General features: G+C 45.9%; 1 protein-coding gene across 7 annotated transcripts in view; it reads right to left on the bottom strand.

Moving 5' to 3' along the window:
* The window catches only part of LOC119951685 (protein unc-79 homolog), a 269,084-nt gene that overhangs the window by 135,488 nt on the left and 119,107 nt on the right, over positions 1–14,489 (bottom strand). For all 7 annotated transcript variants that reach the window (XM_038774926.1, XM_038774915.1, XM_038774945.1 and 4 more), the window contains 2 exons: positions 10,162–10,319; positions 4,890–5,071 (listed from right to left, as the gene is read on the bottom strand). In XM_038774926.1, the coding sequence (XP_038630854.1) occupies positions 4,890–5,071; positions 10,162–10,319 (340 nt within the window). The remainder of the gene's footprint in view (positions 1–4,889; positions 5,072–10,161; positions 10,320–14,489) is intronic.

Raw genomic sequence — 14,489 nt, forward strand, 5'->3', positions numbered from 1 at the left:
ATGGTATTATTTCAATATATTACTTATTACTTTAGATACATCCTTGTAAACTCAAACTGCTGTTTTTGTCTTTTGCACCAGAGATGATGCGAAGGCAGCATCAATTTTTATTCTTTTCATGCAGAAGTGAATTAACCTGAACGTTTTTATCAAACAATTGAGTCAGATTCTTGGCAAAAGCATATTTGCAGTCACAATACAAAAATTATTCTGGACAATATCAAAAAATCAAAATAGGGTGGCACGGTGGTTCGCACTGTTGCTTCACAGCGCCAGGGTCCCAGGTTCGATTTGCGTCTTGGGTCACTGTCGGTACGGAGTCTGCATATTCTCCTCAGGTCTGCGTGGCTTTCCTCCGGGTGCTCCGGTTTCCTCCCATAAGTTCCGAAAGTTGTGCTTCTTCGGTGAATTGGACATTTTGAATTCTCCCTCAGTGTACCCAAACAAGCGCCGTAGTATGGCAACTAGGAGATTTTCACAATAACTTCATTGCATTGCTACTGACACTAATAAAGATTATTATTATTATAAAGTGCACCCTTTTCCTTTTTTGGCTAAAGAACAATTCTGTTAAAAAAAAATTCTTAATTAGTTCATGGTAAAGGTGTCACTGGTATATGTGTCACTGGTAAAGTTAGCAGTTATTGTGTTCCTGCCGAGCTGCCTTCTTTTTTTTAAAAAACAAATTTTATTACATACTTGCATCAAAGCAGGTACCAGCAAGTAAACACCCCGGGAAACATAATTCCCAACAATCAACTATACAGTTTGTACAGATTTTTCTCCTTTTTTACGGCCTTCCTCCTCTCCATGAGCTCCACCTTCTCTGAAACCCCAAATATCGCCACTAAAGGGTCCGGCTCTACCTCCTCCTCCACTATCCTGGCTAAGACCGCAAGCACTCCCGCCCAGAACCTTCCCAATTTTTCAGAACCACAAAACATGTGCGTGTGATTCACTGGCCCCCACCCACACCTCTCACACTCATCTGCTACCCCCCGAAAGAACCCATTCTTTCTCATCCGAGTCATATGCACCCTGTGCACCACATTAAACTGTATCAGGCTCATCCTTGTACAAGAGGAGGTCCCGTTTACCCTTCGCAGTGCCTCACTCCGTACTCCCTAATTGATCTCCATTCCCAACTACACTTCCCATTTCTCCATGATCTTCACCGCCCGCTCACCTCCCTGCTCCCCCAGCCACTTATACCAATTTTTGCCTCCCATTCCACATCCAGAAGCAGCAGTCGCTCCAGCAGGGTGTATCCCGGCAACACAGGGAACCCCCTCCAGACCTTTCATGCAAAGTCCCTAACCTACAGATACCTGAACTCACTACCCCTTGGCAACTCTACCCTCTCCCTTAGCTCCTGCAGACTGGCAAACCCTTCCTCCAAATACAAATCCCTCACCTTGACCAGCCCCACTTCCCTCCATCTCCTGTATACACTATCCATCCCCCCCCCCCCCCCCCCCCCCCCCCCCCCCCCCCCCCCCCCCCCCGGCTCAAACCCATGATTCCCATACAGCCATGATCCGTTCCATCCTAAAATGCCTCCTCAGTTGATTCCATATCTTCACCGTGGACTGTACCACTAGGCTCCATAAATACCTACCCGGAGCCACTGCCATTGCTGCCGTCACCATAGTCCTCAAACAAGACCCCTTACAAGATTCCTCCTCCATCCTAATCCACTCTATCCCTTCTCCTTCCCACCACTGCTGCACCTTGCCCACATTCGGCACCCAATAATAATGAAGCAAGTTCGGCAACGCCAACCCTGAGCTACCTTCTTGAACACAACTGGCGCGACTATTTTCAGAGGGCAGTTATGAGTCAACCACATTGCCGTCGGTCTGGAATTGTAAATAAGCTAGATGGAATAAGAATATCCTTTTCAAAAGGTCATTCATAAACCGATTGGATTTTTAATAACAATCCAATATTTCATTGTCATCGTTACCATGGCATCCTTTTCATTCCAAAGTTATTTGATTAATAAACTTAAATTCTCAAGTTGCTGTGTTGGGATTTGAACGTCTATCATTGGATCATTGGCTAAGGTTTCTGGATTGCTAGTCCAATAGCATAATTGCTGTGATACCCTTTGCTCAGGAGGTGGGCGATGTTGGTAAGATGTGCACCTATTGCTCATTTCTAGCTGTCCTGAAAAGGTGGTTGTATAATCTCCTGCTTACACCACTGAAGACCTTGTTGTAAGTGCTCCCACAATGGTGTTATGCTTGGAATTCCAGGGTATTTACTAAGCATCAATGAACAAACTGCATTACAACTCCAAGTCAGGATGTGTGGCTTTAAATAGGAACTTGGTGATGATAGTATTGACACAAAATCTTGCCCTTAATCCTAGAAGACAAAGGCTAGGAGATATCTTGAAGTGACATTGCTGAATTGCTGCATTGGATTCTGTATCAAATGCACAACAGAACAATAGTCTGTTGGGGATGCAGGCAGTGGAGGGGTGGCGGGTGCATATTGAGTTCAGTGGCAGGGACCCTGATCAAAAAAAGTTTTTTTCCTGGATGTCATTGAGCTTCTTGGATATTTTTGCAGCTGTACACATCCAGGCAAGTGATGAGTTTTCCATTATACTCCTGACTTCAATATTGTAAATGGTGGAGTGAGGAGGTGAGCCAATCATCAGACCATACTCAATCTCCAACCTGTTCTTCTAGCAGCATTTATACAATATAAACAGAAAATGTTGGAAATACTCAGCAGCTCAGGCAACATTTTTGGAGAAGAAATCAAAGTTAACATTTCAGGTGGCCATTCACCAAACCTTACAGTCAATTAGATTCTGATGGAAGGTCACAATTCATTTTAAGTGGCACGTTGGCACAGTGGTTAGCACTGCTGTCTCACAGCACGAGGGACCCGGGATCAATTCCAGGTTTGGGTGACTGTCTGTGTGGAGTTTGCATTGCCTCCCTGTCTTCATGGGTTTCCTCCGGGTGCTCCGGTTTCCTCCCACAATCCAAAGATGTGCATGCTGGGCGGATTGACCATGCTAAATTGCCCTTTGGTATCCAAAGATGTGCAGGTTAGATGGGGTTAGGGGATAGGGTGGAGGAGTGGGGTCAGGGGATAGGGTGGGGGAGTGAGCTTAGGTAGGGTGCTCTTTCAGAGGGTCAGTGCAGATCTGATGAGCCGAATGGCCACCTTCTGCAATGTAGGATTTCGATGGTTCTATGGTCACAGAACTGAAAAGTTAACTCCCTTAGTCTCGCCAGTTTCTGCCAGACCTGCTGAAAATTGTAATATTTTCTGTCTATATTTCAGATTTCCAGCATCCATAATATTTTGCGTTTGCAACAGTGTTAATACAGTAGGTCCGGTTCAATTTCTGTTGAATGATGATCACACACATGTTATGATGGGTGCCTGAGTGAAGATGATGCATTTAGGTCAAGTTGAAATGAATAGACTTCCTCTTGTTTGAGATTATCACTTCTTGCCGCTTAGGTGATGCAAATGTTGTCTGCTGCATGTTAATACAAGCATGGATATTATCCAGATTCTGTTGTAGGCCAGCACATTATTGGAGAAATTGTGAATGGAGCTGAAAACTGTGGAATCATTAGTGAACTATCCCATCTCTGATCTGAGGAGGGAGGAAATATCATTGACGAAGTTCCTGAAGATGGCTGGGCTGTGGATGCTTCCCCAAGACACTCTTGTTGCGATATTCTGGGGTTTTGCTGACTAGCTTCTGTAAACCACACCCATTTTCTTTTGAGTCAAGTATGACTCCGGCAAATGGATCTTTTCACTTTTCACCAGCACTAACCGGCCATAGACCTTTTACTACCATCCACTGATTGTAGGATTGTTTAACTCAGATGCTCTTTGTGTTTAGTTGCAGATAATTCTGTGTGACAGGTTCTCTATGCTCATATCTAATTTTAAGGAATGCCTGATGCTGCTCCTGGTGTGCCATATTGCAATCTACATTTGAGCAAGGATTGCTTTCCTGGCCTGATGCTGTTCAAGGAATGAGGAGCTGACTGAGAAAATCTTCCTGCTTGTGTTTGTATCCAATCCTGTTCCTGAAGGTGACACAAAGTGCACCCTGAATGCCCAATGTGAGTTGTTAGATCTCCTCTCAGCCTGTCCCACTTAATGGAATAGCACTTTAGATCTATATAATGCTTTTAATATAATTAAACATCCCAAGTACATCACAGTAGCATTACAAAACAAATTATGACAGCAAGCCACATCAGGAAAATACGGTCAGATGGCCAAAAGCTAGAATAGAAGAAGATAGCACAGTGATTTTGTAACCGGAGACGCAAGTTAAATGCCACCACGACTGCTGGAGAATTCTAATCTGTTAATAAACTTGACATATCAATAATGGTGAACAGGTGACTACTAGACTCCCACAAAACAAATGGTTCAATCATGTCTTTTATGGAAGCAAATGTGCCATTATTGCCTGATCCGGTGACTCAGACCTATCCTCTGAAATGTTCTGGAATACCACATAGCCACGGACAATAAATGTTGCCTTTACTGGCAACACCCACATCAGCAAATGAAGAAATAAAAGAAACAAAAGCTTTCTTTGAAGGATAGTAATGAGCCAGTTGGGTTTTTACGACAACCCAAAAGATTTCAATGTTATTTCGTTGTGAGCCCACAAATTTCCAGATTCATTTTTGATAGAATTCACCATGGTTGGTCACCCCTCTAGATTATTAGTCCAGTATTATAAAGCTCATCTTCACTGAACCAAAATGCAGTTCCCTGGTATAAGCATTATTCTTTTTGACCAATGTAATGAATAGAAATGGAAGAATACAAATGTCCTATTGACATTTAATAAGATACTACCTCAAATATCTGTGCTCAGAACCTACTTGTAAAGCGGCTCTTTTAATGGAATCAAGCAGGAGTCTGGCTCTTGTGGCCACTGCTGGATTAACATCTTCAACTGCAGCCAGGAAACAGCAGAAGGCATGGGCGAGAGAGTACTTCAGCACGTGATTCTTTGTCACAGACTGGATATCCAAAAATCTGCACAGAACCACCACTTTCTCCACTGCATACCAAAAAAACACAATATGGAATTAGTTCCAAAAGCAGTAACAAAAGTTTACATTGCATGACCTGGATTGCTAAATACAAAAAAACTTCTAACATGCAGTAAACGTCAAACATTCTTGATTTAACACTCAACATATATATATGTATATATATATCAAATAATAGAATCAGGAAAAGTTTTATCAACTTGAATCAAAACCAGTTTTAATGCCCTGAATGATGAGTTCTTTCCTGTTTCATTTCCCAATTCCTTTACTTATTTCCCAATTTTACTAAGAACAGTACAGTTGAGTTCCGGTGACGAGGATGTGCTGAGCGGACGCACGAAGGGTGGCTCTCCTCCTGAGAATTTGGATTTAGGCACTATTTATAGAAAATAGACTGGCAGAATTGGGTAAAAACATGCCCTCACCCTCTTCCAACAACAACAGATCTAGCAATGCCAAGAAGCAGCAGCTCCAAGGTCCGAAAAGCAGTGAACGGCAACAAAAGCCTGGAGAAGCGAGCAGAGGAGATGGCAAACGGATGAAGCAACAAGGACCCAACCACACCCGACAGAGATGGACCACCAGGCCGTGTACGGAGCTCCCCCTCGCCGGTAGGCAGGTGGAGGGAGTTCCTCACGAAGGAACTACAAGAACTCAAAAAGGCCATCAAGGCTGACACGAGGACAACAGTCAAGGTGACGTAGGCACTGATCGCTGTGCAGGTGGCCCTGGAGAAGGCGGAGAGGTAGTTGGACGCCCAGGGGATTACCATAAAGGAGCTGCAGGAGACCTCTTTCGATCAGCGCAACCGGGTCTTCGCACTGGAATCGGAGGTATACCCTTCCGACTGGGACGATGCGGAGTTCATAATAAAGAAGACCACGGCGGAAATCCCCAACGTAGACATGCATCGACTCATCATGCTGGGGGGAGACTTTAACTGTGTACAGGACCTATGGACAGACAGATAGAACCCCAAAATGGGGAAAACAACAAACATGGCGAAGGAGCTAGAAATCTTCATGCAACAGATGGGAGCAGTGGAGGTTCACACACCCAGGGGAGAGGAATTTTCCTTCACCCACATACACAAAGTATGTACCCGGATTGACTTTTTTGTAGTGGGGAAATCAGTGCTTCCAGTGGCAGTAACAGCGAAATACTCCACAATTGTAATCTCCAACTACACTCCACACTACGTGGATGCGAGGTTGGAGATGGCAATGCCCAACACCCCCCATGGAGGCTGGACACGGCCCTCCTTGCCAATAAAACCATTTGCGAAACAATATCACAGGCCATAGGCGGGTACATGACCAATAACTAGAACGGGGAGGTCACAGCCTCCCTGTTCTGGGAGGCACTGAAGGTTGTTATCAGGGGAGAGATTGTCACTTTCAAAGCACACAGAGACAGGAAGGAGAGGAAAGCCAGACAACAGTTGGTTGACTCCATATTGGAGATGGGCTGGTAATACTCCAAGGCCCCGACCATAGAGTTGCTGGCGAAGAGGAAAAAGCTACAAATGGGCTTTGACTTGCTGTCCACCAGGAAAGCAGTGCACCAATTCCTCCAGACACAGGGGGACTTTTTATGAACATGGAGACAAAGCCAGCCGCCTGGTGGCTCACCACGAGAGATATAGGGCAGATTAGGGATGATAAAAGCAGACTGGTAGCCAAACCGGAAAAAACCAACAAAGCACACGAGACCGTCTACCTGGGGCTACCTGAGGATGAACTATTCTTCAATGGACTGGACATGTCAGTCATGGGGGAAGATAGGAAAAGGGGGTTGGAAGCAACTCTTGAACTGTGGGATATTACGCAAGTGAGGACAGTGCCGGGACCCGATGGATTCCTGCGGACTTCAACAAAAATTCCCAACAGCAGTGGTCCTGCACTTGCAGGAGATATTCGCAGACTCGCTGGTCAGGGGCACTCTGCCACCAACACTAGCACAAGCCTCGAGCTTGCTGATACCCAAGAAAGACAAACACCCAACAGAATGCAGATCCAACAGACCCATCCCGCTGCTCAATGTAGACACAGAAATCCTGGCTAGGAGACTGGAAAACTGCCAACTAGAGGGGGTCGCAGAGGGCCAGATGGGCTTTGTCAAAGGTAGGCAGCTAACATTGAACATCAAGTGCCTGCTGAACGTGATAATGACCCCACTCGGGGAGAGAACGCCAGAGGTGATCATTTCCCTGGGTGAGGAAAAGGCCTTCGACAGGGTCGAGTGAAAGTATCGGTTCTGGAATGGTTCGGGCTTGGTTCAGGGTTCACCACCTGGTTGAAACTCCTGTATACCCCCCATGGTGAGCATGTGGACTAACACCATCAGCTCTAAATACTTTCAGCTGCACAGAGGCACAAGGCAGGGATGCCCCATGTCCCCACTTCTATTCACCTTAGCAATAAAGCCATTGGCGATCGTCCTCAGTGGCGAAAAGTTGGAGAGGTATCCAGAGAGGGGACAGAGAGCATAGAGTCTCACTCTATGGGGATGACTTGCTGTTCCACGTCTCAGACCCCCAGGCCAGCATGGAAGGAATCATGAAGCTCCTGAAAGAGTTTGGATCCTTCTCGGGCTACAAACTCAACCTGAGCAAGAGTGAAATTTTCCCGGTGAACCCGCAAGGGAGAAGGGCAGAGCTGGAGGGAAAGCCGTTCAAACAAGCGCAAAAAAACTCTGTTACCTAGGGATCGAAATTGCCACGACTGGACACAGATCCACAGATGGAACCCGATGAGTCTGGTGGAGGAAGTAAAAAAAGGACCTGCAGAGGTTGGACACACTCCCACTGGCAGGGAGAGTTAGACGATCAAGATGAACATACTGCCCAGGTTCCTGCTCCTGTCTAGTTCCTTACCGAGGTACATCCCCAAGGCTTTCTTCAACACGGTGGACAAAATGATCGTGGTGTTTGTTTCCAAGGGGGGGTTGGGGGAAGAAGAGAACCCAAGGAACCCAAAACGGATCATATAGAGGAAAAAAAGCATGGGAGGCCTGGCTGTCCCAAATCTATAATTCTACCACTGCGCGGCCACAGCAAAGAGAGTGAGGGGATGGGTGAAGCAGCAGGAGCAGAGTGGGTGAGGATGGAGAAGAGTTCCTGTACTGGGACACCCCTCTGAGCTCCAGTCATGACTGCACTCCCACCCCCGTCAACCAAACACTCAAACTGCCCAGTGGTGGCAGCCACGCTCCGGACATGGTACCAATTGAGGCAACATTTCGGCTTGACCGAAATGTCCACCATGGCCCCCACCTACAACAACCACAGGTTCACGGCAGCAACAATGGACTCAACCTTTCAACGGTGGAGACAGGATGGGGGGACATTGACAGTTAGCGAGTTATACACAAAAGATGGATTAGCGATGCTGCAAGAACTTACAGAGAGGTTTCAACTGCCCAAAGGAAATGAGTTAAGACATCTATAACTTAAAAACTTCCTCTGTTGGAAAACGATGATGGACCCACGGACGCCAAGACACTCACAGGTAGAAGAACTGTTGGACGCAGGCGACTTAGGGAAAGGGAAGTGCAGGGACCTGATTGGGCGACTGTTGGAGAAGGCACGCTCCCCTCTAGAGAGAAAAATGGGAGGAAGAACGAGGGATAGAAGTTGGGGGGGGGGGGTAGATCGAAGGACTGAACAGGGAAAGCTCAACCTCCACATGCGCAGGGCTAAACCTAATGCAGCTAAAGATGGTACACAGAGCACACCTAACCAGAACACAACTGAATAGGTTGTTCCCAGAGGACAAATATGAATGTTGCCAGGGAGGCCGGCAGCCACACCCACATGTTTTGGCCTGTCCCAGACTTGTCGGGTTCTGGACAACCTTCTTTGAGGCAATGTCCAGGGTTGTGCGAGTGAGGGTGGAGCCATGCTCAAAGTGACGGTCTTCGGGGTCTCAAAGCAACCAGAATTCTTCATGGGGAGAGTTGGCCGATGCCCGAATCTTTGCCACCCTAATCATCCCCAAAGTACCCTGCCTGGCTGGCAATCGGCAGCAGCACCCAAAGCTGCAAACTAGCTGTCCGATCTGGTAGAATTCCTCCAACTGGAGAAAATAAAATTCACTATCCGTGGGTCGGAAGAGGGTTTCCACAGGAGAAGGAGGCCGCTCACCAACTTGTTCGTAGCCAGCAGCCAATAGAGCAGGGAACACAGGTACACCACAAAAACATCAAGGGACGGGGGATGAAGGGGAATGGCGGGGGGGAGACAAATAAAACCTGCGGGCAGACCACTGAACACAGACAGCAGAGCCGCAGAGGGGCCCCCGAGGACAGAGCAGTTTACAAGAATGGCAATAGTAAACAGCAAATTATACTGCACAACAGAGTGCTGATTGGTAGGAAAGTAGACTCTGACTGCCATGGAAAATGCATCGGGGAACAGTTAACTCCCAAGCTTTTATTCAAGTTCAAATCAGGCAGGTTGACTCTGATTGGTCACGGCATTGCTTTGAGGAATGAACCAGGGAATGGTTGCTGCCCAATCTACCGTTTAATTGAAAAAGGCACAATATGTGGATCTGTTTCTTCTGCCCACTTTTATTAGAAAATGACATTCTAACAATGTAGACATGAGTACAAAATAAAACAAAAGATATGCAATACACCTTGATTGCATTGTTAAGTAAAATCTCAGTGGTGACAATCCTAAAATTTTACCAAGAGGTGTCTTTCTTATTAGCTGCGGTTGCACTAGATCATGTTGGAGTTTTGGAGATTGCACAATGACTTATGCTGGCAACAGCATCCTTCGTATCACTCAATTCACCACATGGTTGATGTGTCTTTCCTGGCTACCCTTTGATTGCTTTCAGGATAGTGTGTAGAAAAGTAAATTACATTTTCTTGTTACAATTGCCCCAGCACAGCATTAGGTTTTTAAAAATAGTGAGATTTTCAACTCCCATAACAGCAATTAATTTTAATTGCCACCCCTCGTTTCCTTAATATGTTTTTAACATAAAAATATACTTTATCACATGATGCTTTTTTATTCCTTGCCATTCTTTTAGGTTTTAAAAATTTTAATTGTTTACATTGTGCTTTTTTTTTTGTTGCATCTTACCAGCTTCAAATCGCATCTTCCAGTCTTTGCTGTTAAAATTGCTGTCAATGATGTTCCAGAATATATCGGCGCCATGTGAAAGAGAAAGAGCGTGGAGGAACAGAGGTATTGCCACAGAGGCAAGCTGAGAGAATTCAGACTTAAGTACTTTCCACAGGCTGCAACAAATACAAGGAGAAATGAAAGTTGGGGGCTATGTTCGATTTTGATAAGGAATTTGTGTACATTTTCTTTGTGTACATTTGTGTACACACATGTATTTGTGTACATTTTCTTTCCCACAGATAATTTAATCATTTGATTACTCAATGATCGGAAGTTTCCAGCTCTGTCCTGGCAGGTTCCCCCCGCGCTGGATATGGCAAGCCACTCAAAGGTTCATTGATTGCGACGAGACCAGATAATTCTGCCAGCGGGTGGAGCCGAAAAATTCCGGCCAGTCTGTTTAGTCTCCAATATGTACCTTGGAGTTGCATACCCAGTTAGTTAAAAAGAATAAAGGATTGCGAGGTTGGATCACAAGGCACTATCTCTCATCGAGAAGTTTAGATGGCATCAGGAACTGCCATAATGATAGTCATGCAGTTGACAACTGTCTTCTAAATAAAATGAAGATAATGTCCGAATTGGCGGTCGGTGGTGGAGCAAGGACACTTGGTGATGATCTTGAAGGACGTTGCCCACAAAGATCCAGCGAGCCCTGTGGTGTGGAATCCCCCCTTCCCAGCAGCAGCTTTAATGAGGCACCGGAGTAAAGGGGATCACTTTGCACATGGCAGCAGCGATGTCAGCAAACAGTAAGCAGCCAATCACACTGAAGTATTCACACACAGCAAACCAGAAAGTTAAAAGCACCTAATCCTTCACTTTCAATTTAAATTTCCAGATAGCAAAATGAATGATTCTGATTGGATTAAGATGCAAACTGACTTAAACCAACTTTTTGTTTAAATCATTTTTAAAATTCGCAATTTGTAATACTTTTTTTATTCATTTGCAGGACGTGGGCATTACTAGTTGCCCTTGAGAAAGTGATGGTGAGTTGCCTTCTTGAACTCCTGCAGTCCTGGAAAGGTAGGTACACCCACAATACTGTTAGGGAGGGAATTCCAAGATTTTGACCCAGTGACAATGAAGGAATGGCGATATAGTTCCAATTTGGGGAGGTGAGTGACTTCAAGGGAAACCTCCAGGTGGTGGGGTTCCCAGATATCTGCTGCTCTTGTCCTTCTAGATGATAGTTGTGGATTTGGAAGGTTCTGCCTAAGGAACCTAGATGAGTTCTTGCATTGTATCTTGTGGATGGTACAAACAGCTGCCATTGTTTGTCAGTGGTGGAGGAATTGAATGTTTGTGGAATGAGTACCAATCAAGCGTATGTAATCAAAGGTAGACCTTCAAGACCATTAAGGTTAGCAATAATTAGGAAGTTAGGACAATGTTAAAAACTGTTACACCTCATTCAGCAAGATAGAACATTCTCACGGTTTTGTACAGCGAAACTAGCAGCATAAGAATGGAAGTTCTCGTCAATGCAATTAATTTCCCAATGGCTGCAGCCTAGGGAGGTGGGGGAGAAGGAAATGCCTCAATAGTACACAGACTGGAGAAACATAGAATCACTGGTAGCACCTTCTGGGTCGCCTCTTTGTTCACTGCATGTGAGGATTTCATATATTGCAGTCAGTTTCAGTGCACATTCAAAGATGGTGTATATTGACAATTTCGCCACTATTACCACTACTAAATCTAGCCCAATGTTTTCTATCCATGATAGACTAAAGTACTTACATTTTCATGCACTTGCTAACAATTTTTTAACTCCTAAATTTCTCTGTCAATGTCTTAGGACAAACTGCCTATCAAAGCTAATCATGGTATAATTGCAGTCTCCGAAGACTACCACAACGGGTGGGAAAGTGCAATAACAGCATGACAAGTTTACAAAGGCAGCTCCCATGACATTTATAAATATAGTAAGAAGTCTTACAACACCAGGTTAAAGTCCAACAGGTTTGATTCAAACACGAGCTTTCGGAGCGCAGCTCCTTCCTCAGGTGAATGGCGAGGTATGTTCCAGAAACATTAATATAGACAAAGTCAGAGATGCTGGACAATGCTTGGAATGCAGGCATTTGCAAGTAATCAAATCATTACAGATCCAGGGAGAGGGATAATCACAGGTTAAAGAGGTGTAAATTGTCTCAAGCCCGAACAGTTGGTAGGATTTTGCAAGTCCAGGCCTGATGGTGGGGGGTGGATGTAATGCGATATGAATCCAAGATCCCTGTTGAGGCCGCACTCATGCGTGCGGAACTTAGCTATAAGTTATTGCTCGGCAATTCTGCGTTGTCGCGTGTCCTGAAGACCGCCTTGGAGAACGCTTACCCAGAGATCAGAGGCTGAATGCCCTTGACTGCTGAAGTGTTCCCCGACTGGAAGGGAACATTCCTGCCTGGTGATTGTCGCACGATGCCCGTTCATTCGTTGTCGCAGTGTCTGCATGGTCTCGCCAATGTACCACGCTTCGGGACATCCTTTCCTGCAGCGTAAGAGGTAGACTACATTGGTTGAGTCGCACGAGTATGTGCCGCGTACCTGGTGGGTGATGTTACCACGTGTAATGGTGGTATCCAAGTCGATGATCTGGCATGTCTTGCAGAGATTGCCCTGGCAGGGTTGTGTGGTGTCGTGGTCGCTGTTCTGAAGGCTGGGTAATTTGCTGCAAACAACGGTTTGTTTGAGGTTGTGCGATTGTTTGAAGGCCAGTAGTGGGGGTGTGGGGATGACCTTGGCAAGATGTTCATCTTCAGTGATGATGTGTTGAAGGCTGTGAAGATGATGTCGTAGTTTCTCCGCCCCAGGAAAGTACTGGACGACGAAGGGTACTCTGTCAGTGGTGTCCCGTGTTTGTCTTCTGAGGAGGTCGGTGCAGTTTTTTGCTGTGGCGCGTTGGAACTGTCGATTGATGAGTCGAGCGCCATATCCCGTTCGTACGAGAGCATCTTTCAGCATCTGTTACGCTCCTCCTCGTCTGAGCAGATCCTGTGTATACGGAGGGCTTGTCCATAGGGGATGGCTTCTTTAATGTGTTTCGGGTGAAAGCTGGAGAAGTGGAGCATCGTGAGGTTGTCTGTGGGCTTGCGGTAAAGCGAAGTGTTAAGGTGACCGTCCTTGATGGAGATGAGTGTGTCCAAGAATGCAACAGAATTTGGCGAATAGTCCACGGTGAGTCTGATGGAATTTATTGATCTCATCGTGTAGTCGTTTCAGTGATTCTTCGCTGTGGGTCCAAAGGAAAAAAATGTCATCGATGTATCTGGTGTATAACATCGGTTGCAGGTCCTGTGTGGTGAGGAAGTCTTGTTCAAACTTGTGCATGAAGATGTTGGCATATTGAGGTGCAAATTTGGTCCCCATGGCTGTTCCATGCATCTGGGTGAAGAATTTGTTGTCAAAGGTGAAGACGTTGTGATCTAGAATGAAGCGGATGAGTTGCAGAATTGCGTCTGGAGATTGGCAGTTGTCGGTGTTGAGGACTGAGGCTGTTGCAGCAATACCGTCGTCATGGGGGTTGCTGGTGTAGAGTGCCGAGACATCCATTGTGACGAGGAATGTTCCTGGTTCAACTGGTCCATGGGTGCTGAGTTTCTGTAGGAAGTCCGTCGTGTCGCGACAGAAGCTGGGTGTACCTTGTACGATGGGTTTCAAGATGCCCTCGATGTGGCCAGAGAGGTTCTCACATAGGGTCCCATTGCCTGAAACGATAGGACAGCCTGGTGTGTTGGCCTTGTGTATTTTCGGGAGGCAGTAGAGATCGCCAATGCGGGGATTACGTGGGATGAGAGCACATAGGGTGCTCTGAAGGTCTGGATCCAAGGTCCTGATCAGTCTGTTGAGTTGGCGGATGTGTTCCTTGGTTGGATCTGCGGGTAACTGTCTGTAGTGTTCCTGGTTGTTGAGTTGTCGGTATACTTCTTTGCAGTATAGCTGCATTTATAGCTAAGTTCCGCACGCATGAGTGCGGCCTCAACAGGGATCTTGGATTCATGTCGCATTACATCCACCCCCCACCATCAGGCCTGGACTTGCAAAATCCTACCAACTGTTCGGGCTTGAGACAATTTACACCTCTTTAACCTGTGATTATCCCTCTCCCTGGATCTGTAATGATTTGATTACCTGCAAATGCCTGCATTCCAAGCATTGTCCAGCATCTCTGACTTTGTCTATATTAATGTTTCTGGAACATACCTCGCCATTCACCTGAGGAAGGAGCTGCGCTCCGAAAACTCGTGTTTGAATCAAATCTGTTGGACTTTAACCTG

Source organism: Scyliorhinus canicula, chromosome 2 (assembly GCF_902713615.1).
Source record: "Scyliorhinus canicula chromosome 2, sScyCan1.1, whole genome shotgun sequence".
NCBI classification, from domain to species: domain Eukaryota; kingdom Metazoa; phylum Chordata; class Chondrichthyes; order Carcharhiniformes; family Scyliorhinidae; genus Scyliorhinus; species Scyliorhinus canicula.